At 43.1% G+C, this 26,417-nt stretch overlaps 1 protein-coding gene across 1 annotated transcript; it reads right to left on the bottom strand.

Annotated features, from left to right (window-relative positions):
* Positions 1-1,835: 1,835 nt before the first annotated feature.
* LOC118428842 (CUB and sushi domain-containing protein 3-like) lies at positions 1,836-25,766 on the bottom strand. Its single transcript, XM_035839071.1, has 14 exons — positions 25,547-25,766; positions 7,273-7,443; positions 6,679-6,849; positions 6,281-6,451; positions 5,996-6,166; positions 5,588-5,758; positions 4,889-5,059; positions 4,459-4,629; positions 4,087-4,254; positions 3,748-3,924; positions 2,737-2,907; positions 2,377-2,509; positions 2,122-2,234; positions 1,836-2,002 (listed from the first exon to the last, which is right to left on the bottom strand). The coding sequence occupies exons 1-14, from the start codon at positions 25,764-25,766 to the stop codon at positions 1,836-1,838; spliced, it is 2,346 nt and encodes a 781-aa protein (XP_035694964.1).
* Positions 25,767-26,417: the final 651 nt, after the last annotated feature.

The following is a 26,417-nucleotide window of genomic DNA, read 5'->3' as shown; positions in this document are numbered from 1 at the left end:
TCTGTTGGCTGTAGGTTTATGTTACAGGTGGGCTAGTATATTGTGCCAGGGATAGTGCGACATGGAAGTTCCAGCCTATTTCTGATTTGAGCTGTATTGTTGTACCCTCAATCGTCGTCATGGCAATAATACATTTTTAATGCCAGTCTTGTGAGTGGTAGATAGCCCTCGAGGCAGAGAGTAAGTGATGTAAGTTTGGGCCCCCTAGCGGTTTTTTTGGAACTGCAGGCACCGGTTTCCTTTCAAACTTTGGACGAGAATAACTCTACAACGTGTTGACAGATCGTTATGATTTTTGGTATGTAAATAGAATAAGTGATGACTTACATAATGGTATACTAATTATGCAAATCAACAGCTAATTTGCATAATTAATGAGGAAAATTTATAAAGCCACTGCATTCCATGATAGGACTTTCAAACTTGTCACATATGTAGCTGGGAAGGAGAGAAATGTCGATAGATATCAATTATGCAAATGATGACCTCATTTGCATAATTAATGAGAAAATAAAAACATGTTGACGGATCATCATGTTTTTTGGTATGTAGGTAGCGTAGGTGAAGACCTACATAATGAGATACCAATTATGCAAATCAACAGTTAATTTGCATAATTAATGAGGATATTTTATAAATTCACTACATTCCATGATAGGACTTTAAAACTTGTCACATATGTAGCTGAGAAAGAGAAATGTCAATACATATTTATCATGCAAATGATGATCTCATTTGCATAATTAATGAGAAAATATGAACGTGCTGAAGGATCGTCATGATTTTTGGGATGTAGATAGCCTAAGTGAAGACTTATATAATGTGATACTTATTATGCAAATTAACAGCTAATTGATGAAGAAAAGTTCATAAATCCACTGCATCAAAGTTGTCACATATGTAACTGAAAAAGAGGGAAGAGAGTAAGAGGTGTATTTAAAGACGTTGAAGTCAAGAATGGATCAAAGGATCATCATGATTTTTGGTATGCTGATAGCTTAAGTAATGCTTGATACAATTTGATATCAATTAATTGTAACTTGGGATCTAATTTGCATAATCAATGCCAAAATTTTATAAACCAACTCCAAGCATATAATTATAAAGAAAATGAAATGAGTAACGCATTTGTCTACAGATATCATTCTATATAACAAACCTGGTTTATTTGGCAAAGGTATGTGTTCGTGGAACTCTAGTTGTTACCATCGTTTGAATAGGTTCTGGTTACGGGGCAGAACCGTAAATTTGCCGACCCCAAATCCAGCTAAACGTTTTTGGGCTGGCTGGATACTGGTCAGCCGCGTGAAGATCTGCTTTCTGGATTAGTTCCACAGCACAAAAGCTTTTAAAAGGACACCAAGTAAAAACGGTATCTCCTACCGATGAAGGGTTTTGTTGTTGTAAATATGACGGAAATCCTTTGCAACCCGTTAGATGTTTTACTTGAAAGCTATCAGCATAATTTGTTACCAAAGGTTCTACATTTAAGACACCATGTTTAATACATTACCCGAGTTCCCCTGCCAGACGAACCCACTCCATCTGGACGGTGTTGGTGGGGGTCACCAGACTCAGGTCGGCATAGGCGAGCAGCTGGACAGACACCTGGTACTGGATACCTGCACTGCGCTTCCGAAGTCGTGGTCCTGATCGTGCATTGGGTGCTGTTTCAACGGTTATTTCTCCTATCTGTAGAAATTGTACAATGTATCTTTTTGTTGAGCCAGTTCAGAAATGAAATGGTGATCAGGTCCTTTGGATAACTTTCTCTTTTCTCTTTGCATTTATGTTACTTAGTAATCGTATAGAAAATGAAAAATTAATTGCGTTCATTAGAGACAAATCAACGCTTGGTGTCTAACCTGACAGGGATCGTTGCACAGTCCTAACGACTGAAGGATCCCTCTCATCTCAGCCTCGATATCCGCCATGTCCAAAGGTGCATTGGCGTTGATGACCAGTCCTCCCACGGTGACAGCAGCGAAAGGGTTGGAGGGAGCTGAACAGAACACGGAACATTTGCACATCAGCATTGTGATGTTTGTGACTGTGTTTTTTTCTGTTAAGGTGTGTATTAAGCAACATGTTCACAACAAAAAGTAAAACAAAAATGATCACCTGAACATTCTCCCACGTCTACATATGTGAGCAGCTGCTGTCCGGCGGGGAGGTAGATTCTGATCTTCCACAGCCACGACGTCTCCACACTGCACTCGTACATGTCTTCATTCCTGAACAATACGTGAACATCATGTTTTATTACCAAGTGGTAACTTAAGTTTTATAGTGCAATGTGGATCATCACCATATTTATAATGTAGAGTCATTATGTGGATGTTGAATGATGATCTTTCATTAGGAAATTTGTCCCACCTGTTGTACACCTTTGGTGCATTGCAGTGCATCTGGCAGTACTCCACAGGTGTGGTACCCTGGGGGCTCTCGAAGCAGATCTTCGACCCAGCTGACGGGATGACTAGTTTCGATCTTTCACACAAGCTGTGTGCTGTGAAATTATGATAACATTTAGCATAAGTGTTATTTATTGCTGAGGAGGTTACTCTCAAATGATTGTGTGTGGAAATCAAATAATATTGCAACCACACCAGTCGTTGTCTTGAGTTTGAGCTTGCACTGCTGTTAAGACAGATCATTAGTCATGCGTGAATATAACTTTGGGATAAAACAATTGGTTTACAACTTTTCGAACCAATCATCACGTCCTCTACTAACGTTCACAGAATGGTGTCGGTCCCCATGACCCGTTTGCGTCGCACACCAGTGTGGCGTTGCCCCTCAGAAGGAAGCCGGCTTCACACGTGAAGGTAGCCACGTCACCGAAACACAGTCCTGTAGAGTTACTCATGCCGTTCCTTATGGCCCCGGGGTCGCCGCAGCATGTTTCTGTAAGCAACATGTACGAGGGTGAGGCATATATCCTCTTGAGATTGAAATATCTCAATTGTTTTGTTCAGATATTCATAAGCCACCGAGTTTATTTAAAGATTACAACACCCTTGGAAGTTTGTCAGACGATAGCTGAAATTACACCTCCATAATGATAAATGTCTCTAGGGGTTACCTGCCAATTTTTACTTCTCAAGTCAAAACAATGAAGTTTGATTACTCTTAGTTCATGGGAAAGTAGGCTACAGAACTTTTAAATTAGCTAATAGGGCCCTAAAACCGCTCTAAATTTAACTCATACCTCTCTCCACTCCAGCAACGAAAAAAACAGTTTGGATTTCAGAGATGAAAATAAGCATGTAGATTATAGAGATATGCAATTCGATGCATGTGCAGGACCAGTCTCCTACAATGGCTAATAGTGAGGTAATTGCATGTCAATTGAACCACCCCTATGGACATCCAAGGCCACTGTTCATCTTGAAATCAACGTAATCGCCAATAAAACACTGAAGTACAATGAAAAACACTGAATTTCAATCTCAATATGACATTTGCTCTTGTAAACATGTACTTTTTGCTAAATTTTAACTCATTCGATGAAAAAATGAGCCTGATATAAAACCACTTGCTTTCTGACTGACACTGGTATCGTGTTCAGTGCATCGTGCGTACTTGCATGAGTAAAATAATGTTACACACATCTTTGCTTTATCGCTACCAAAGGAATTTTAGAAATCATAAATTGGCAATGTCTCCCTATTGATTCCGAAACAGAAAACCAGAACGTTTTACCTTGTATGCAATGATACAGTCACGTGTGTTGTCTGGACATACCCTGACAAGTAGGCATCTCGCCATCCCACGTGCCACTCTCATCACAGATGACGTACTGGTTTCCAATAAGGTCGTAGCCATGGTTACAGCTGAAGTCAGCGATGCTGCCGTAACAGTTGTCCGGGCGGAGACTGAAAGACCCGTCAGGTACTGTGGTAAAGCTGGGACAGCACTTCCCTGTAATACATACAACAGTCATAAACATTTTACTCTGAAAAGCATTTTAATTGTATTTAATTAAAAAAAGACAAAGGCGTCAAATCCCACTGTTTGTCTTACTGATTTCTTACGTTGCAAACCACTTGACATAAGGGGCCGCCAATGCAGGTATGAACTCACTCTGGCAGCTGGGTAACTGGTTGCTCCACTGCGCAGTCTCAGTACAGGTCAGGCTAGCGGCTCCCACCAGCACATGTCCAAGGTCACAGCTGAAGGTCACCGTGTCATTGAAGCAGTGGGTCCCCCTATAATCACCGTTTGGAATGGCAGGGCGGCTGCAGCATTTCTCTGTCAGAATATACAATAAATACAATTTATAATTCATAAACTAAATTGGAATTAAATAATCTTCCAAGCCATTTATGGCTCATTTAAGTTAATAGACCTATAGATCAGACCTATAGATCTTCGGTACGACTTGGGGAAATATTACATTGGCCAAAAATGTACACATACAAATAAACCAATGCAGAAGATCATATAATTCCTTACTCTGACATTGGGACGGAGAACCGGTCCATTGGCCGTTTGCTTCACAGTTCCTGGTACCACTTCCAATGAGCTCGTACCCAGGGTCACATGTGATCGTCACAACCTCTCCAAACGAGAAGCCCCCGGTGAGAGCACCATGGGCAGGAGGTGTGAGGCGGCTGCACTGCTTCTCTGGAAAATGAGGAGAAAAACTTACTGAAACCACGCAATTAAAGCTTTATGATGCAATAGTGGATCTAACGTTATCATAATTTCATCCCAACAGGTACATTCTTAAGATTACTATGCAGCACCGAGGACAACATTGCAGACAATGTATTCAGCCATTAAAAATGCATCACATCGTAGAGTCATTGCGACAGGACTTTTTTGCAGGAAATACAAAAATGTTCACCAAACCTGACTCTTTGTTTTAAAATCTTATCCTTACTATTGCAGCTTGGTTGTTCTCCACTCCATTGTTGGCTGTCGTCACAAGTCATGATAGGTACTCCCATAAGGTCAAATCCAAGGTCACAGAAGAAGGTCACCTGGTCACCAAAAACGTGTCCTCCACTGACAGAGCCGTTTGCAGGGGCCGTGAGGGGCACACACTCCTTTACTGAAATCAATGTGTTGTCAAAATGTAACGCACTTGTGAAATATAGTCTCGTTACAAAATGTTTTGAAACCTGATCATTTCGTATTTGTCGTTATTGATTATGATCTCAAGCACTGTACACAATATAAACAATACTGATTTCCTGTAAAATGATATCTCATTTACAAGTACGAGATGGCTTCTTGAAGTGTCATTCTGTTTACAAACTAACACAAAATACATTTCCAGACTAAGACACCAGAGGCCCTGAGTTGTTATCCTTTTTTTCGACAAGACGCCGTTCACCCCTCGCCCAAGTCATGACAGTAGTAAACAAAGATATTTGAAAAATAAACTGCACTTCTGGTGGACACTGTTGGGATTACAAGAATTCTTCTTTGCACCATGAATGCAACGTCCGAAAAATTATTAAAATCCATTTTTATTAACTAACTGCTTCTGAACAAAGCCACAGATAAACTAATGGCACCAAGAACAAAATTTCCCAATCATATACGTTTGCAGAAATCAATAGCCTTATCTCCTTACTGTTACATGTTGGCTGTACGCCGCTCCACTGTCCGTCCGCCTGACACGTGCGCACCGAACTTCCCACCAACTCGTACCCAGGGTCGCACGAGAACGAGGCCGTGTCGCTGTAATATATCCCGCCGTTGGCTGCTCCATGTGCGGGGACGGTCAGCTGCGGGCAGCTTTTCTCTTTGGAAAAAAATCACATGTAACGTTAAGCATCAAATACGCCAGTTTTATCTCATTCGTCACTCAAAATCGCATTTACAAACGTTTTCTCTTGTGATATATGATTCTTCTGATGACTTCCGATTCATGAATCTTATAATGTGTGCATAATATTACATCCAATATAATATATTAGTAGCGTTATGTTTGGCTTGCAGACATACACAAGTACGAGCAAGATATTTCATCCATACTCACTCTCACAGTACGGCTGTGCTTCGGTCCACTGCTGGCTGCTCTCACAGGTTCGCTGCTGACTCCCGACCAGCTCGTAACCGACGTTACATTCAAACACCACGGTGTCCTCATAATAGTTGGTGCCGTTGATACCGCCGTTCGGGGGAGCATCCAACATTGGACATTGTATTTCTGAATGGCATGAGTATATAAAACAGGTTATCGCAACAAATCAGCAAAGTCAGTGGCGAGCAAAGCGAAGAATAGCCGTTGCGTGACGCACATTTGAGCAATGGTGTGACGTACTCTGACACGCAGGCTCCCTGCCGCTCCACTGCTGACTGGCCTGACACGTTCTCTCCGCACTCCCCGTCAGCTCGTACCCTTCTGCGCATGTGTAGTGAGCTGTGTCACCAAAGTACGTCCCGCCAGTGGCGTTGCCGTTGAGCGGAGCGGACAGACTTGGGCACTGTTTCCCTGAGCAGGGAAATGGAAGAGTAAGGTAACGTTATACGTGAATCGTCTAATCTTGTTCGCTGTGGCTGTTACTTAAGGTTGTGTAGTACGAATACCGCTGTGGTAATAGTAATAGCACATGGAAGACTAAGACAAGACCACATCTCATATAGCAGGTCTTACATTCAACAGTATTATCATATCAATGTTTAAGACATTGTCAACAGCAAATCAAACATGCCGCTCACTGTTACACGATGTCTGTGCTCCGGACCAGGTCCTGTCCGCCTGGCAGGAGCGGGTGGTACTGCCGCTCAGCTCGTACCCAGTGTTGCAGACGAAGGTTGTCCGGTCGCCGAAGAAGTTGTTTCCGCTCATCTGACCGTCGGATATGGGAGTCAGCGGAGGGCACTGCACCCCTGTAAACAAGTGACATAGCTTTTAACTTAATAACTTTGGTATTCGGTCTATAATCTCTACATGTACCCTATTCGACCTATAACGTTACAGACATCAAGAAAAACTTGTTGTTTTTTCAACATTTTTGACATCATAGCAAATTATTTAAAACTGTGTCTGTGGGTAAAGAAGAATAGATGCGATGCCTTCGTAATTTATTATATGCGAATTACTGTATTTCTTCCAATAAAGGATGCACCTTTTTACATTTCAATTTTCATGTTGGCGCGTTAGGTCAAAGCCAAAGTCTTCTTGCGGCTTTTGTCTACCTTTTCTGCTCGCATTAAAGGGTTTGCGGTTAGGCCCGACGGACAATCGGGTATGCGTGTGGAATACTCTTTGGTGCCATTGGCTTGTGAAAGTCAGATACTATCGTCACTTACTGTCACAGGTCGGTTGTGTCCCATCCCATTGCTGATTGGCTTGACAGGTTCTTGTATCGCTGCCGCTCAACTCGTAGCCAGGGTGGCATGTGAAGGAGACCACGTCGCCATAGAAGTTCTTGCCTGTCACATTTCCGTTTGCCGGCGGTAACAAGGCCGGACACTGTTGTCCTAAATGAGACAGGTGGTGGAAAATGTATCTTTTTATTGCTTGTAGAGTGTTGCCACACGACTTGGAAAGAAAAGCTTCTTTTACAAAGCTGTGACGGTCATGTGTGTGTAATAAACAGCACACCACTGTGCCGCTAAAATATGCTCAGAACTAGAGTTCAACGAACAAACACATACGTTTGCCAAATAAACAAGGTTTATTGCCAAATAAACAAGGTTTATTATGAATTATGCTATGAGTAATGCCTGCTTTCGATACCTTATAAATTGTTGATGTTATAATGGTCTTGTCCTTTTGTAGATATAACTGGGGTATAACTGGAGTTCCCTAACTTATTATGCGAATGAAGTCTTAACTAACCTTTTCAGCTGATCATACCCTTTTTGTCGAACGCAATAATTGGTCTGCTGTATAAAGGATATCATTGTGCGTGGTTAATATCATCTGGCTGTCTATACCACTCTTTTGAGTAAAAAATTCTGCTGTAGCGCCAGGGGGAAAATTAAAAAAGCGTGGCAACGAAAAAGCATTGCCATGGCGACGGTAATATCGTTTGTCTTTGTTATACATTTGTATGGTATCTTGATAGAGATGATTAAGGAATTGCATGCTCGGTAAGTCATGATCATGTTCCTGGCTGTCTGTGCTAGTGTCGTAGTGTCGCGTCACGTTGTCCTTGATGTGCTGTGTAGTATGATGTTGTTAATGGTGTGGTCTATAGATGGTGCTGCATATGGATTGGTAGCGACATGGTCTATTTTATTAAAGTGAATACAATGTTACCTGTGTAGAATCAAATACATAGATAGTGTGGTTTGTTGTTATTTACCACCATGTTCATGTGAATCCGCCTGTAATTTTCCGATGACAACAAATACCAAGATATTGGAAACAACTGCAACATTGAGGTATGTGCTTTTCTGTACACCTTAAATACAATGATATAGATACGCATATAAAATGAACGCAAAACCTATTAGTCCCTACAATCTATGTCTGTGCGTGTAACTTAGTAAGTGAAACCCCTTAACCATATGTGCTTTTATGTTATACTGTAACGTCCATAGCGACTTTTCTGAGCGGACCAAAGGTACACATGGCTGTACGCCAAGGTGATCATGGCCAACAAGAAGGATGCCGCTTCGTAGCATGGTCTATGGTGGTGTAAAATGCTCAGATCATATGCAACATTAAAATATGCCTTATTAGTGTAATTTGCAATGTTATAAATTCTAATGACAGGGGGACAGCAAAATTCCACCCAGATTTGTACTTTAGACAAACGACAACCTTAGCTGACGCGCAATTACGGCATTATTTAAACGTAGTTAAGGGCCTCAAGGTGACTGGCTTTGACGCGGAAAAAAGATAGTAGGGTGCACTTTTGGAATACCAAAAACGGATATGTTCGAGTTTAGGGTACAAGGAACAAAATTTTGAAAAACAACAAAATCCTGTCGGCGCATCGCCCTCTCACTTCCACTTTGAAACGCCACTTTGCGGAGGTCACATAACTGCAGCCGGCTCACGCTAAATAATCCGTACTATTTTATGTACCCGCGTCATAGACCCCGGGGTTCGCGGATAAATACTGTGTTTTGTTACCTCAAGGTATCAAGCTATCACGCTGCAATGTTGACATAGGTGCATAAGTAAGCCATTCTATAACATCTGCTCAAAGATCAAGAGCTGTACGACCTTCTGTGACATACAGGGAGATACAACCAAGTTACGGTAGGTTGTTACTTGCGGGTAAAACTTCTCGGTTCAGTTGAAATACGGGTCAAAGATCTGGCGTTTCGTTGATCTTAAAACGTGCCAGCTGTGATTAAGACGCAAACGGACACTCCTTCATCGAGGACTTCCTACTATGGAATACTCTCCGCGAGGGTAGGGCGTGGTGCTGCAGAAGCCACTGTTCATACCGACTTAGTTTTGTTCCGTGCTACGTACTCGGTGTACATGTCACTTTGGTGGCAATTCGGGTCGACGACCTGTTCCGACTTTTACGTCTGCCCTCTAAAGCTACCCTCAAACGCGGGGCGACGAATTTCTTATCCCGAACTTATCCTGAACTATTCTTTATCCAAACAAGTACTTCCGTTCCCTTGTCCCAAGAATTTTGCTAGTTTTTCCCATGCGTCCACGTTTTGGTGCAGTGACCCAGCGATGAACGTTTTGGGGTCCCGGAAGGGTAGTGAGGCCAATCTGGAGGGTACCGCCTCTTCTGCCGGGACACGTGTTCGTCGGGCCCATGCCGGCCACGGGGTACCCTCTCATGTGACCCACGTGGTGTCTTTTGCCGTGCGTCTATGGCAGAATAACTATACAGCACATTATCTTTTGTAACAAAACAACTGACAAAAGGGGAGGTAAGTTGGTCACTCATATAATTTGGATTGTATTTAGCAATATCTGGTGTACAGATGTTGTGTATGCCTTCCTTTTACTTATCCGTATTGTGTGATGAATGTGTTGATTTGTATAAGCTTGCCGCTTGGTGAGGTGGGTGGCTGGGGCCCTTAACGGACTCTGGGCGCTACAGGGAAAACATGAGATGGGACATCTAAGTTAAAAGTTATGTAAGGAGAAAGAGACATGTCATGCTTAAATTGCGTGAGCGTGATTATCGTCGCGGTGGTTCTGCTCTGTTCTGTAAGTGTTCTAGTGATCAGTGGGGGTTTGTTTACATCTCCGTGAAGGGGAGAGGAGATCATGTGGTACTTATTTCCTCGTGGCCCTCTCTCACGGGTGGCTCTTGTTATCAGTAACGCATTTATTCTGATCTGTCAACTAGGCCTGAACAAACACAGAAACTGCTACACCATGTGTAGGACGGTGATACCCAACTTAAATGCTCTTCAAGAAATGGACATTACTAGCTCTGTATCGTGGGCTGTCCTGTTTGTCTTCTTTAAGCACTATCCTCTAATCATTGTGACTAGTACGTCCTCTCTTACTTGTCTTTATTCCGTCAAAACATTTACATCTTGTCAAATTTAGCCTACCAACAGTTATGGGAAGACCAGTATATGATTCCATAAGAAATGAACCGTCAAACGTGACCTTTGACCTTATAAAACACAACACGGCCGAAATCATTTCACTGACCATATCTCACCTTAAATTAAGTAACAATTATAACAGTCCACAAAGCCCTATCTGCAAGACCAAGCTGAAGTTATCAGCCCGTTTACCAGCACCAGTTGTGGCAGGTAGACACCACGCAGTTGCACGTACGACGGGTTGTGCCCTTAGCAATCATGGTCGGACCGGTCCTGCTATGTATCTCAAGTACATCTTGATATTTGAGTCTACACGACATAAAGAGTGTATTCATGTTTACTGTGCTATACCTTGGGTACTTTGTATCAAACACCCTAAGGTGCAGCAAGGTATCATTCAAAATTTTGTTTTTGTTGGGTTTCGCCCGCGTGCCTGCATTGATCAGTCCAGGGCACGCCTCATCTTCAAGATGAATGTTGGGATCGAAGCACACCTCTCGTAGCTTTATCAGTTCGGCTTGCACCGAATCGTCCTGAGGTACAACATAGAGATAAAAGAAAAAGGGGAAAATTTGTCATAACATGCCGGACTCAGTCCTGCCTGGGGCTGATTAGTCGTGTTTGTGTGGAGTGTCATCAGCATGACGGGCTCAATTCTCTCGAAAGAGGAAACTGAGCTGCCATGCTGAGCCTGGGAGCGTACGCGTACAAAATTTGATCAGCGCTAGCTTTCCACCCAACAATAACGTGATGCGCTCTTATAAGGCCGTGGAAGGGCAAGCACCAGCACTGGTATCTTATCCAGGTACTTATACAGCAAACGGTGCGTGTTTTAATTTGAAACGTTCTTATAGATATGAAGAAAAGTTTCAGCTGAAATTTGCGATTGAGTTTAAACTCTGTTTTAGATTAACAGACTTTAAGACCTAACCAATGACACAAGATGACAGTATTAGAAAAAAAATCTAAGATCTAAATCTAGATCTAAAACTAGAATTTGAATGTTTTTTTAGCTCACGGGCGGCGTTTAGCTTCGTGAGGATAGGCTTGAATACGACTCATGTTTATATGTACACAATTATAGCTGCGTGTCGGAACATCTCTGCATTTTTCGGAACATAGATCTAGAGATTTCGGAACATAGAGATTTCGGAACATAGAGCGGTCACCAAGTAAAAGACTCCCCCCCCCTCCCAAATGGTAGATACGGAGAATATTAGGCGAGGGTATATGATCTAAGAATATTTGTATCAAACAAAACAAAACAAAACGTGGCTTTGGTCCGTGTAAGAAAGGCTGTTGATGTCTCTCCCTACGAGTTAATCATTCAGGTAGTGAGCCAAGACCCATCCTGGTTCCTCTCTCATCGGTCGCTTCCTTCGACCGCAGCCCAGCTAATGTCGGAACGTGACAGGGACCATTTACATTGCGATATCGAAACATAGAGATTTTGAAACATCATGAGATATCGGAACATAAAGATAAGGAGTCTTACTCCATGTTTACCTTTGTCTTAACAGTTAAAAGGGTGACCAGTCCTGCTTTGTATCTCAAGTACATCTTGATATTTGAGTCGACACCACATGAAGAGTGTATTCATGTTTACTGTGCTATACTTGGGGCAGTTTGTATCATACACCTTACGGTACAGCAAAGTATCTTTAAAAAGTATGTTCCCGTTGGGTACGACGAATTATACCACGAGTAATGGAATTCAAAAGCAAATAACAGTGAAGATAAATGATTCTTTTCGTTCCTCCAGATGTTATTGAAGCGTGGGAAGATGACATTCCCTCCCCATTCATATGACAGCAGAGAAAAAGATTACTTACAGGTACGCCGCCCAGGGAATTGACCGGATAGGGGATGGGTTGAAATATCTTTGGGAACGCCGATCAGCAGATCGCGCCAGATGTGAGAAATAAGATACGTAGCCAGTCAGTCACAGATGTAAGCCTTGCAACAATTGATAGGATCGTATAAGTGTCCATGTATGTCTCTATGTACACTACTTCGGAGTGCGGACACTTGTTTGGGGTACGGACACTTGTTTGGGGTACGGACACTACATGGGAGTAGGGACACATCTTGGGGGTACTGATACTACTTGTGGGGTACGGACACTACTTGATTGGGGGTATGGACACAACTTGGGGGTGCGGACACTACTTGGGAGGACGGACACAACTTGGGGGTACGGACACTACTTGATTGGGGGTATGGACACACTTTGAGGCTGCGGACACTACTTGGGGGGACGGACACAATTTGGGGTATGGACACTACTGTGGGGTATGGATACTTCTTGGGGGTAAGGACACTACTGTAACAGTACATGGGCGTACGGACACAGCTTGGGGATACGGATGTCAGGACCGCTGTATCGATAGCACGGCGGTTATTGCATTACTTACAACTCTTAGATTAAATATACGTGAACGTCTTCCTTCTGCGTCTCATCTATGAAGAGAACCTGACTTTCCAACCTGAGGTAGCAAGGAGCAATTGCAAGCTGTTTTAGCTTCTGAAAGGTAGGCTAAGTGCAAGGACATTAGACAAATTATCAGGGCGAGCTGCGGGTTATTTAACGTTAATACATCGCAAGTTCTTACACGGATCGCGACACCTTATGTAGGTACTTGTCAACACGTCCATCCGTCAACCCCTTTCCGAGTAATTCCCTTCCGAAGGGATGATGCTCGGATGAATTGCTTTTATCTTCGCTTTGTCAATAAACAGGAAACAATTTAGTCGTTAAAACTTAGAAGTAGTTTTGATTTTTTAGCATTGTGTGCCTGTGGGAAGAGAGGCATCTTCCTTTTAAATAAACACATGGTCATCATAGTATTATGAATGGATGATAAAAGGGAACGAAATGTGTGTTGTTTAGGTGACAGATATCTACCTGTTTTGAAATTGACTAACTCTGGCTGTAGTATCCTTCCCCACGATTTCGGCTCTTTAAAGACCGCGGAAAGGCGAGCATCATGCTGATGTCTTATCCAGGTGGGCTCTTGTTTAGGGAGCTTTTCTGGATCGCACAAAGTCAATCTGTTACGACTGTTTCTCACACAACCCAAAATCTGTACAAAATGTCTGAGTTTAAACAGGTCTGTGGGTTTGAGGGCATGAAAATGCTGACGGTATATCACATTCTTGCATAAGTCAATCCTGCAAATTAAAAGCATTAATTTTCTTTGCTTGTCTGTGCTTTTCTTTTCTTTGCTTGGCTGTTTTCTTGGCTGTGTCCCCTAAAGAAGCCTGGGGATCATTTTTCTCGGCTTCTCTGACATAATCAGGTCACCAAATTAGTAATACTTCTGGTATCAACATCATCCTGAAGGGAGTTATTGCCTTACAAAAGGCTTGTGGAGCAATATTAAACTCCCTTCCTCACAAGCACTTTGATATCCCGCTTTCTGCCAACATGGCATTACTTGAAAGCATTACACACTTCTTTTACAGCACTGGTGTGGCAAGTATTTGTCTTGAATATACAGCCGTAGTCGAGCTTTCATGGGTGGAGAAATATACCTAGTTTCTTGTAAATGCAATGGTGAAGTAATGGTATCAATGTAGTATGGAAATGAATCAATACAAAGACAGAGAGTGAGTACACTAAGAGTTGGAATCGTTCCATGCATGCAGTATTTCAAGTTTTCACTTGATGTAACAGATCTTTATTTGCACGTAAAATGTCGGCAGCGGCGTCTTTATTACGTCGCGTCACATATGCTGTGGTTTCAGTACCGTGTGTCTGTTGTGTATGTGTACAGTGTAACTCAAGGAAGTGTGACTGGATCTTTGATACAATGTATATGGCATACAGAACGTGTACGAACACAGTCGAAGTGCAGCAGGGCGCGCACATGTACAAGTAACAAGAAATGTAACATGAAGAGTGCCCATGATATCGCTTGGCTGTCATTTGGTACCAAGGTACCGTAAACAGACACATATTGAGTATGTACTCTGTCTTTATCTACTTTACCGAAATGTTGGTCGGGTCGAAGCAGTGCCTATTCACGGGCGTGATCCCGCTACTCGGATCGACACGGGGACTTTTATCTGCGTTGTTTCCAACCTGGGCCGGTCTGTTCTGGGCTCGGGGTAACCATGTCGATGCCGAACTAAAGCCCCCTTCACACGAGAGCACGAATGAGCCGGAATGCCGTCCGAATGAAATTTTTTTTCTATTCGTGGCAATTCCTCGCAATTCGTACTGTATTCTAAACATTCTTACTGCATTCGAGATATTCGTCCCCGTTCTTTTGGCTGGCTCGAAAGTTTTTGACATGTTAAAAACTGTCGAGGTGCATTCGAATTGGAGAAATATCGAAAGGCATTCGTAGTGGATTCTTAATGTATTCTAACTATTCTGACTGCAGTCTGACCGCATTCTACGGCATTCTAACATTAGTCGAAACATTCTTATCTCATTCGATGGAGAACCGAAACGGCAAGCCACCTCGAATCCTGCTAGAATGTGGCCGAAAGAATATTTCGAATGCCGTAAGAATGTCTAGAATGTACCACGAATTCACAGGAATAGACAAGAATTTTCATTCTGACGGCATTCCGGCTCATTCCTTCTCGTGTGAAGGGGATTTAAGGCCCATTTAGAATTCCCACCCGAATGGCCCCGAATGTGACACGAAGTTTGCAAATACTTCATTCTGGCTGGTTCGGCTTGATTCGTGCTAATTCGATATCCGTGTGAAGGCCCTATTAGCAAGTTGCCAGATCGCCATAGCACATCACGCCGGCCGGTCCGACCTCAAGTGGGTTAGTTCCCTTAAGGGGAAGTCCGGGGGAAAAGGTGAACGGGTAGGGGGAAAAGCTGAAGAAGTTAGGTGGGGATGCTGATTGTAATTACTTCACTTCCTACCCTTTCTAACGGACAGAAATTGTTGAATTTTTACGGATCATGATGGACTAATTAGTTGTCTTAATTTCTACCATGCATTGCGGAGTCAATTAATTGTTCATTTCTTACCATTCATTGTCGACAGAATGACTATACAACACATGATATTTTGCAGTTTATTCATACCCTTTTCTTTCTATATGCCCACAGGTAAATGCCGTCATGACATCCCTGAGGCTACAGAGTGAATCCACTGACTTGGTCGCGGAGGGATTGGGCCGTATACCCATATTACCCAAGAAAAACAAACATCAAATGGACCTCACAGCGGAAAAAATATAGCAAAAGTCACAGAAAAACACATGATATATAACACAAACAAATAAAAGCCCTTATACAAATCATCACATTCATCACACAATACGGATATGTAAACATCTATACTCCAGATGTCCCTGAATACAATCCAAATTATATTAGTGACCAACTTACCTCCCCTTTTTGTTAAATAACACCAGGTGTTTTGTTACAAAAGATATTATGGTTTATAGCTATTCTGCCGGTGATGAACGGTAAGAACTGAACAATAATTCTTTGACTATTTGGACAACCTACCCAACAATCCAATAGATTGTGAAAAATCAAAAATATGTTTGTCTTTATAATAAAAAAATAAGTGAAACAAAAACGTAATACTATCTAAAACAGAAACATAGCATTAAAATGATGAGGTACATGCAATAAAATGGTGAGGTCAACGCATTATTCTTATTTGCAATTAACAAAAAAAGTAGCTGTGTTTTCGGAAAGGAACGTATCAGCAAAGGCCTTTTCGTTCCAAATCACATTAAGGAAATAAGTTAAGAACTTACAGAAAATTTAAGCATTCGTATGAAAGAGAAAAATATCTGGATATAGCAAATTTTAGATATCGCCGGGCCATGACCAAACTAAGGATAAGCGATCATCCACTGGAAATTGAAGCTGGTAGATATAACCGAACTCCTCCTGATGATAGACTATGTATATTTTGCGATAAGAGTTTCATGTATGTAGAAAACGAAGTACACTTTGTCCTAGAGTGTTCGCTGTACAAAGATCTGCGAAATGCATTCGCTAATGCTACACATATAGATAAAAAATATGCGCACTTGACGAAGGAAAATCTGTTCAAATACCTTATGTCATCATCTAACTACGATATACTGGAAAAACTCTGTAAGCTCGTCCACGCATGTTTTAAGAAGAGAGAAGAAGCATGTAAACTGTAATATATATGTATAGCTTTCCGATTACTTACTATGTACCAAACTGACTGCATTTAGCCCCAATGGGGCATGAATATGCAATAAACTTCATTGTCATTGTCATTAAAAAACGTATTCGAAACAAATTCCCCAGGGAATACTCAGATGGCTCTACTACGCATGCCTGTAAAAATTCCTGACATGCCTGCGAGATTCTGGGAATTCTTGTCAAACGGTCGCAAACTATAAACATTAGGCTCGCCCCTGGGGCGTCGCCAACAAACTATAAACATTAGGCTCGCCCCTGGGGCGTCGCCAAAAAAAACTTGGGGTAAAACAAGACCAGACCCCATGGTATATGTGAGCTAGAAATAGTTTATCAGTTATAACATGATATAATATATATTGTGCTACTTCACATTTTTATCTTATCACATGGTAAACACAAAACATCTAGGTGCACTGTGCTCCTAACCCCGAAAACTTAGGAGCACCAGCAAAAATCTAGGAGCACCACTATAAAAATTGGAAGATGGTTTACCGAAAACACTGTATATTTCTGTTAATTGGCCACTGATTACAATTGAATGCATCTCTCCATGTAGATTATTCTCTAAAATACCTTTCAGACAAAAACAATGAAAACAAGTTTGAAAGTCCTATCATGAAATTCAGTGGATTTATGAACTTTCCTCATTAATCATGCAAATTAGCTGTTGATTGCATAATTAGTATTAAATTATGTAAGTCATCTGGGGGTAGCCAAACAGCTCTCCTGTCTTAACCCCAGCAAGGCCACAGGACCAGACGGAATACCACCTCGCCTCCTGAAGACTGTAGCCGAACAAATTGCGCCAATATTACGGGTCATATTCTCCCAGTCAATATCCACGGGAGATGTTCCTGAAGATTGAAAACAGCTAACATCGCTCCAATCAAAAAGGGGGACAGAACCTTGCCATCAAACTATAGACCGGTGTCCCTGACATCGGTCTGTGGTTAAGTGCTCGAGCACATCGTGCACAGCCACATGATGAAACATCCGAGTAGACGCTTATGGCATTCTGTCCCCAGCGCAACATGGCTTCAGGAATGGTCTGTCCTGCGAGAGCCAGTTGGTGCTAACCTCCAAGACCTGACCAAGAACATGGACCAGAACAAACAGGTCGATGCCGCGGTGCTTGACTTTAGCAAAGCATTCGATACCGTGCCTCACGAACGTCTGCTGAGCAAGCTCGAGCACTATGGTATTTCTGGCCTTCTTCAGTCTTGGCTTAAGGCCTTCCTTATACCCCCCTCACATTAAGCGCAATTCGATCGGAAGACTAGTTTACGAGCTCTAAATGACATTTTCGTGAGTAAGACGTCCGGTGTTCTCACGATCATCTTGCGATTTTTAGGGATCGCCGGCAATTTTCAGGAGTCTTACGACGGTCGCGGTGCATGCAGCGAAACATGTTCTTAACATAAGCGACAAGTCGCAGGAGATCGCTGAGATCGCAGATCGAGCTCGTTACCGAGTCGCAGATCAAATGCGTGCAAATCTTGGGTACCTCGCAAGGGTATCGGTCGATAGTCTTGCGACCAATAGGCGAGCACAGACCTAGTTATTAATCATCGAGCGCAAATCGGATGGCGAACGCCCGTCAGCCGGGTGACGTTCGGGCGGCGTTCGCCCGACTTCCGTTTATTTACATATATTGAATTTCTGGGAATGTGAGGGTAATTCTAACATTGTGGCCCCTGTGGTAGTATGCAGGCTGGCTTTGTGACACACTTTCCTATCTTGTGTCATTTCTATTATGCCCACGCATTCCATTCATTGGTTAAAAAGATTCCGACAACAAAATATGCAACATTTACTGATCTCTTGCCTTTTTTGAGGAACGTTTTGTGTTACCTTGTCCGCGTGCAAGAGGTCATGGGAGGTTCATTATCATAGATTTATTCACCGTCGATCGCACGAGCCTCGCTTATTTGTGAGGGGGACAGTTTTTGGGCGAAAAATACGCAAGACTATCTTAAGATCTTAAAATCAACCGACCTTCCTGCGATCGCGAAGTACGTCCGAAGATCGTGAATACCACAGAAAAATTCATATTTCTCATGCAATCAGATAAACCATACATTATTGATTCCTTCTGTTCTTATGTTTATAACTGTTTTAAGAAGCGAGAAGAAGTTGAACTTGTACATACTAGAATGTATTAGCATATGCGGAGGTGATGAGCTACCTTTTTTCTTATGTCAAAATTGTACCTTATCACTAGCGCTACGACCTGTACTTAGCTTGTTTGAGCACAAATGTACAATAAAGGTCATTCATTCATTCATTATATAATGTGAGGGGGTATAACGGAGAGAACCCGGAGGGTTGTCTTTGACGGTGGAACATCTAAAGCTGTCAGGGTCACCTCTGGAGTTCCACAGGGTACTGTGCTAGGCCCTCTGCTCTTCCTGCTCTATATTATTTGCTGACGATTGCTTGATTTATCGAACTATCAGCAAGCCTTCTGACGCTCAAGGTCTGCAGTCTGACCTCGATGCGTTAACAGAATGGCAAAATCGTTGGCTTATGTCGTTCAACCCCTCTAAATGCCACATCCTCCATATCACCAGTAAGAAGCACCCCATCTTAACTCAGTACTCCCACTGTGGAGAAGCCCTCACCGGTGTTAAGTCCCACCCCTATCTTGGAGTACAACTGTCCGACGACCTGCGATGGGACATCCATATCAACCACGCCACTAGCAAAGCTGGTAAGGTCCTAGGAGTCATTCGGCGCAACTTGACCCACTGACCATCTAGGGTCAAGGCCACTTGTTACAAAGCGCTGGTACGGCCCCACTTGGAATATAGTGCCATCGTCTGGGACCCGCACACCAACAAAGGGATACAGGCGGTGGAGGCCGTCCAGCGCAGGGCCGCCCGAGTGACCCTTAAAGCCCCGTTTACAAATCAAGAATTTAGCTCAGCCGAGTTGTCTGCGAGCTCTAAATTACGAGGAGGCATGAACCTGATGCCTTCGAACAAATATTAGAGTGTCTTCGTAGGCATCAGGATCATACCTCCTCGTAATAGAGCTCGCTGACAACTCGGCCGAGCTAAATTCTTGATTTGTAAACGGGGCTTAATGACTACCGGCAGACTAGCAGCGTGACACAAATGCTCACAGACCTGCAGTGGCGCCCTCTCTCCGAAAGGAGGAGGAACGCCCGCCTCACCTTCTTCTACAAAGTAGTTAATAATGATATTGATATAGACACAACCAACATACTCAAACCAGCCCAAGGGCGCAACCGGGGAAGTCACAACCACAAATACCAGTCCATCTTCGCCCGTACCGACACATTCAAACATTCATTTTTTCCACGAACCATCTCTGAGTGGAACGCCCAGCCTGGCACGGTTGTAAGTGCTCCCAACGTTGAGTGCTTCCGTGCCAGGCAGGCAGCCTGCCCGCCCTAACCCGGGAGCCTCAACTCCCCCCCTACGATGCCCCATGCGGGGCCATTTGGGGGTATAGATATGTAGATGTAGATCACTTAGACTAGCTACCAATCACGACCACAGCATGTTCAGAACATGAGATGTCAGTTTTGCTGCAGTACTTTAGTAAGCCGCTAGGGGGCCCATTATCAAACTTAACCTTCGTTTTCTTGACCCCTACCCACCTACCAAATATTATCAGGATCCATTCAAGGTTTCTCGAGTTATGTATTCCACAAACAAATGGCCGCACACACTCGGCCCGCTACCGTCCTGGCGAAAAATGCCACGCCATTCATTCAACTCGACCTTTCTTTCCGCAACCGCTACTCAAATACAAAATATCATGAAACACAGCTTCTCGGGTTATGTGCTGTTGGCATGGATTGATGAACTTTCCTCATTAATTATGCAAATTAGATGTTGATTTGCATAATTAGTATAAATTATGTAAGCCATCACTCATTCTATCTACATACCAAAAATCATGATGATTCGTCAATACGTTCTCGAGTTATTTTCGTCCAAAGTTTGAAAGGAAATCGATGCCTGCAGTTCAAAAACGCCGCTAGGGGGTCCAAACTTACAGCACTTACTCTCTGCCCCAAGGGCTATCTACCACTCAAAAATCATGACCACATTATGTCCAGAACACGAGATGTCAAAATTGGAAGTTTTGCTGCAGTACCTTAAGGAGCCGTTAGGGGGCCCATTATCGAACTTGACCTTTGTTTTCCTGACCCATACCCACCTACCAAATATTATCAGGATCCATTCGGTAACAGGACGTTTCGCCCGATGGATGTTTCGCCCGGAGACGTTTCGCCCGATGGATGTTTCGCCCGGGAACTTTTCGCCCGAATTGGATCTTTCGCCCGGAGACGATTCGCCCGATATTAAAACACACACCAGTGCCGAAGGCCAGGATTCACCCAATGTAGATACAAACGTACTAGTATTGTAGATACGTATGCCGATTTAATAGTCTCAGTTTGTTCATCAGAGATCGGGTCCGGCCGGGCGATAGGTGAGCGTACCCGGGCGGTTTGTTACGTTTGCCGACCATTTTCATACGTTTGTCGACCATTTTCATACGTAAGCTGATCCGAAATCGGGTCCGGCCGGGCGATAGGGGAGCGTACCCGGACGAAAAGAAACTAACGTGCCGCCGGGTTTGCTGAGCGAATAGAATTTCATACGTAATCATTTACTAAACGTTACGAAAAGAAATTATATTCATATTTCGTAAGATTTATTGATTTCCTTATACGTGTTCGCATCAGTACGTAAGGCTTCTTATGGGTTCAGAAAAGGCCGTTGGGACTCATTCTATTATTTACAGACAAGTTCTTGGACATAGTTTCTCAGCAAAACATCCTGCAGTTTGCAACTCTGGTAGTTTAGACATATAAAATATTGAAAATATCAGCAACACACAAAACATGTAGATTCGAACCAACCTCCCCAAGTACTTCATGAAATCTCCATGACAAAAACAATAAGTTTTTTTTATAAACTAGCAATTTTAGTACACGCACACACACACACAACCCTCTTTGTTCAAACATATCACAAAACGCATGGCCTCATGGGATAGCTTGTGTAAACATCGCCGCCATTTTGTTTCTTGTTTCAATACATTACATCAAGGAGCTTTTATCAGTTTGATTACATTTTCATTTTTTTTTTCATTCTATTTCATTTTACCAGGGAAACATCACTCAGGCTGCTGCCTGCTTTTCAGAAGTCCCTAGCTAGGACACACAGAAACAAGCAGCATACATTAATTGGGTAATACTTTGCAAAAGGGTACAATGTAAGTCCTGCTAACGGCCGGGCACTACTAGTATGCTACAAGCCTGTCGACTATATCGTATGTAAAAAAAAAAGCCAAATTCTCGCTAAATTCGTCGGCGCTTTTCAACGCCAAAATTGTGAATCATATCATCATCATCATCGGTCGACGTGATCAAATGTAGACATGTTCGCACATGTCTACACACGACGGGGTTATACCGCCCCTTACGGGGTGACATACCCTTTCGTAGGCTAATTACAAGACGGGGATGCGCCAGGTCTCCCGTCCGGGTGAATGATGTAATTCACCATGTGGCTGATACGAGACAGAGGTTCGCCAGGCCTCCATCCGGGTGATTTGAAGTGAATCACCAACTCCCGACAGAAGGATTTGCACCAACGCACACCGCACCATCGCACGTGTGGGGGTTCTTTAACGTGCATGGGGTATGGCTCTCCCCATACACGGGACCTCCATTTAACGTCCTATCCGAGGGACGACTCATTTTTCACTTGAGTAAAGTGAGGAAAGTCGTGTAAAGTGCCTTTCCCAAGGGCACAAGACCGGCAACACGGTAGGCGGATTCGAACCGGCGACCTCTCGATCACGGGCCGAATACAATACCACTGTGCTACGCGGCCCCACTGTAATCATATCTGTGCATATGTCCTACATGTTTTTCTTGGTACCTTTGCCATTATTAATCTTTGCTATTTCTCCTTTGCTTGGAGAGTACAGTCAAATAGCAGTATACACGGTATTAAACCACATTGTGTGACGGGATTTATCAACCAAGCCAGTGACGCCATTTTGAACTTGTTTGTTGTTTACGGCGAGAGAGCGACACACTGACAGGGTTTTCTTTCTGTGTATGATTCATGGACTCAATTTCTAGATAAGAACGTGCTTTCTCAATGCATACCATATCACTGTAATTCTTAGTTGACTCAAAATTGTGAAGCCAACGCCATTATTTGACAAACAGACGCGGACGATTTTGTTGCCTATATATTAGTGTTTGTTGTGGGCGCCTGCGCGACTCTGAGCTTACTGGTTTAAAAACTTCTTTGTTAGAATTCTTATCTCACGTAACTTATGTCAGTGCATGCAATGATACCATTACGCGGATATAAGATTGTGTGTGTGCTATGATTGCAACTGAATTCGTTCGATATCGAAGTTTTGCTGGGAGTCGTTATGGTATTGTCGTTATGGGTAACGTCATGTATTTACCCGTACGGGCGTAAGTTACTAGTACTAAGTAACTCCTCGATAAATGTATCGTTTCTCGGGTAGAATAAACACGGGGATACAATTTGTTAAATTCTTTATTGAAATGTTCAAAACACAGCAAAACCATGAATGAATAGCCACCGGGCGAATCGTCCAAGGCCCACGGTACCTCATATCGGGCGAACCGTCCTTTTACCGGGCGAACCGTCTCAATACCGGGCGAAACGACTACGGGCGAAAGATCCATCGGGCGAAACGTCCATAAACCATCCATTCAAGGCTTCTCGAGTTATGCTGTACACAAAAAAGCGGACGCACACATTTGGCCCGCTACCATCCTGCGCCAACCATTTTCGAACACGACCTTTCCGCAACCGCTACTCAAATACCAAATATCATTTAAAACCATTCACAGCTTCTCGAGTTATATGCTGTTGACCTACATATAGGGACACAACATGAGGCCTTAACCAAAAATATAACCTTCTTGGCGAAGGTAGTCAGTATGCATAACGGTACTCAGGTGATAATTGCCTTCGCCAAGAAGGGTATGTTTTGGTTGGAAAAGTTTTTTGTGTCCCAGTATGTAGGTCAATCTCATATAACTTGGGCAGCTGTGGATGGAATGTCGCGATATTTGGTATTGCAGTTGCGGTTGCGTATACCAAGGTTTTGTAAGAAAATGGTACTCTTGGCACTTTCTGTCGTGAGTGCAGCGGGGTGAGTGTGTGTGTGTGTGTGTGTGTGTGTGTGTATTTGCGGACAAGATAACTTTTGACACTGTGGATTGTTTTGCATTATATTTGGTAGTTATTTAGGGGTTTAGGTTCAAGTTCGATAATGGACATCCTGGCGACAAGTTGCGGTACTGCAGCGGAGTGTCGAAGTTGGCGTTAAAGTTATCCTCAAGTGGCAGGTCTGGGATTTTTGGGTAGTTTATACGTCTTTGGGCAGGGAGTAAGTCGTGTAAGTTTTGGCCCCCTGGCGACTTGTTTTGAACTGCAGTGGGTGATTTTGTCGTTATCTTTGGAAGAGAATAAGTCAAGGAGGGGTTGGTGGATTTACATTATTTTTGATATGTACATACCGTAGGTGATGATTAAAATCCTGAAATGTATTGTATGCAAATTGGGGATTCATTTACATGAGTGCAGCGGGGCGAGTGTGTGTGTGTGTGTGTGTTTGCGAACAAGATAACTTTTGACGCTGTGGATCGTTTTGCATTATATTTGGTAGTTATTTAGGGGTTTGGAAAATGAAGGTCAAGTTCGATAATGGGCCTCCTGGCGACAAGTTACGGTACTGCAGCGGAGGTTCAAAGTTGGACGTTAAGTCGTCCGCTGGTGCCAGGTTGATGATTTTTTAGTGGTGGATAGACCTTGGTGCAGGGAGCAAGTGGTGTAGGTTTGGGCCCCTTGGCGACTTGTTTTGAACTGCAGTAAACCTTTTTGTTTCTAACTTTTAAGAAGGATAACTCCAGTGGGGATTGATGAATATTCATTGTTTTCGGCAAGCAGGTACTGTAGGTGATGATTAACATAATGTCAAATTTATTTATGCAAAGTAAGGCGTCATTACATAGATATTGGGTAGAATGTGTAATCTTATAGTCAAGCTATGAACTGACCGCTGTTCAGAGACCGTATCTAACTTTGTTTTGGTTGCAAGTTGGAAAGTAGGTCAGATAAATAAACAAGCGTGTGTGGTTTATTTTTCAAACATCTGTATTAGGGATCGTGTTTTTCCAACAAAGCACGATGTGAGGAAAGATGCGCGCAGTAAATTATCAAAAGATAGAGTTCCAAGAACACATATCTTTGCCACATAAACAAGGGTTATTTTGAAGAGTGCCCGTTTTGACATTATAAATCCATAATGTAATGTCTTGTCCTATTGTAGATCTTACTGGATCATAGAGTTCTCTAATCTATCATGCACATGATTGAGTGAGTGACTGTCTGTAAACAACATAACTTGAAAAGACTTGGATGGCTTCTGGTGATATTTTGTAGGTGGGTATGTTTGGTTGGTAGGGGTCAGGGAAATGAAGGTCAAGTTCAATTATGGCCCCTAGCGGCTTTCTAAGGTACTGCGGTGGAACTTCCAGATTTTACTATACTTCCGGAGTGGTAATTAATAGGAATTTCATACTTGTAGCATTATGAAGCTTAGTGAAGGTGAACATTATCAGACATAATCATACAGATTAATTTCACATTAACATAATTTAGGAGGAAACAAATATGGTCTTCGTTGCTTAGATAAGACTTTCATACTTTGGACATGCATTTTTTTGCATATTGAATTAAGGAACTTTGTAATCTAGTTATATCTACGATAGGACTGGACCATCATAATGTCAACGATTTATAAGGTCTGAACAACAGGCATTCTTCATAATAATCTTTGTTTATTTGGCGAAGGTATGTGTTCGTGGAACTCTAGTGATACAAATGTACTTACTCGTGCAGCTTGGCTGTAGACCGGACCAAGTCTTGTCGGCCTGACAGGTACGTGTAATCACAGGTACGGGACCTGCCATCTGAAAGCCGCTGTTGCAGTAGAAGATGACGGTATCACCATAGCCATTTTCACCCGTCTTGTAGCCATTTGGAGGGGAATCCAGCTCAGGGCATTCGTTTTCTGTAATGAACAAAGATGATGGATTATACGTTAGTTCCATCTTTTAAAGGTATGGAAAGGAAGCCACGTATACCAATTTACTTACAACGCACCAGCGCATGTGGGCTGTGTGCCGCTCCACAGCCCGTCCTCCTGACAGGTCCTGTTGCTGCTGCCGGTCAGCGTGTAGCCTGTCCAGCAGCTGAACTGGACCGTGTCGCCGTACTCGTGACCGCCCGACACAGAGCCGGACCTCGGCGGGTTCAGGGTGTTGCACTGGATCTCTGGAAAAGTAACGGTAACATATCAACATAAGTTGTCGTCACAAAACTTGGTAAAGTGTTACATCTAAACCATATATCTGGCAAAGATTCTATGAGTGGCCTCTTCCTTTTGGCTTGGATTGCGGGAACACGACATGGCTTTGTATAGCTGTCTTTCAAAGTCACACCCGCTTTATCTGATGAAATGAGAGGACGCAAACCTACTTGAGCAGTACGGTTGGTTGCCGCTCCACTGTTGGTTGTCCTGACATGTACGTGTGGAGGTGCCGATGATGTCATACCCTGTCTCACAGAAATACGTCACCACCTCCCCGTACGTGTTCCCGCCAGTCACCGCGCCATGGTCGGGAGCAGTTACAGCCGGACAGGTCTTCACTGGAATGACAAAAGCAGACACAAATCACACACACACACACACACACACACAC

The sequence above is a fragment of the Branchiostoma floridae genome, chromosome 1, assembly GCF_000003815.2.
Source record: "Branchiostoma floridae strain S238N-H82 chromosome 1, Bfl_VNyyK, whole genome shotgun sequence".
Lineage (NCBI taxonomy): Eukaryota > Metazoa > Chordata > Leptocardii > Amphioxiformes > Branchiostomatidae > Branchiostoma > Branchiostoma floridae.
This window is presented reverse-complemented; position numbering and strand designations above follow the sequence as displayed.

What these genes read in the sequence shown, in the direction of transcription:
- LOC118428842 (XM_035839071.1), bottom strand. Translation starts at nt 25,766, where the DNA reads ATGGAACTAACGTATAATCCATCATCTTTGTTCATTACAGAAAACGAA. An exon ending in AGCACAGACATCGTGTAACA is followed by an intron (nt 6,452 to 6,678) that starts GTGAGCGGCATG and finishes TTCCCTGCTCAG; the next exon opens with GGAAACAGTGCCCAAGTCTG. An exon ending in CCAGTTACCCAGCTGCCAGA is followed by an intron (nt 3,925 to 4,086) that starts GTGAGTTCATAC and finishes TATGTATTACAG; the next exon opens with GGAAGTGCTGTCCCAGCTTT.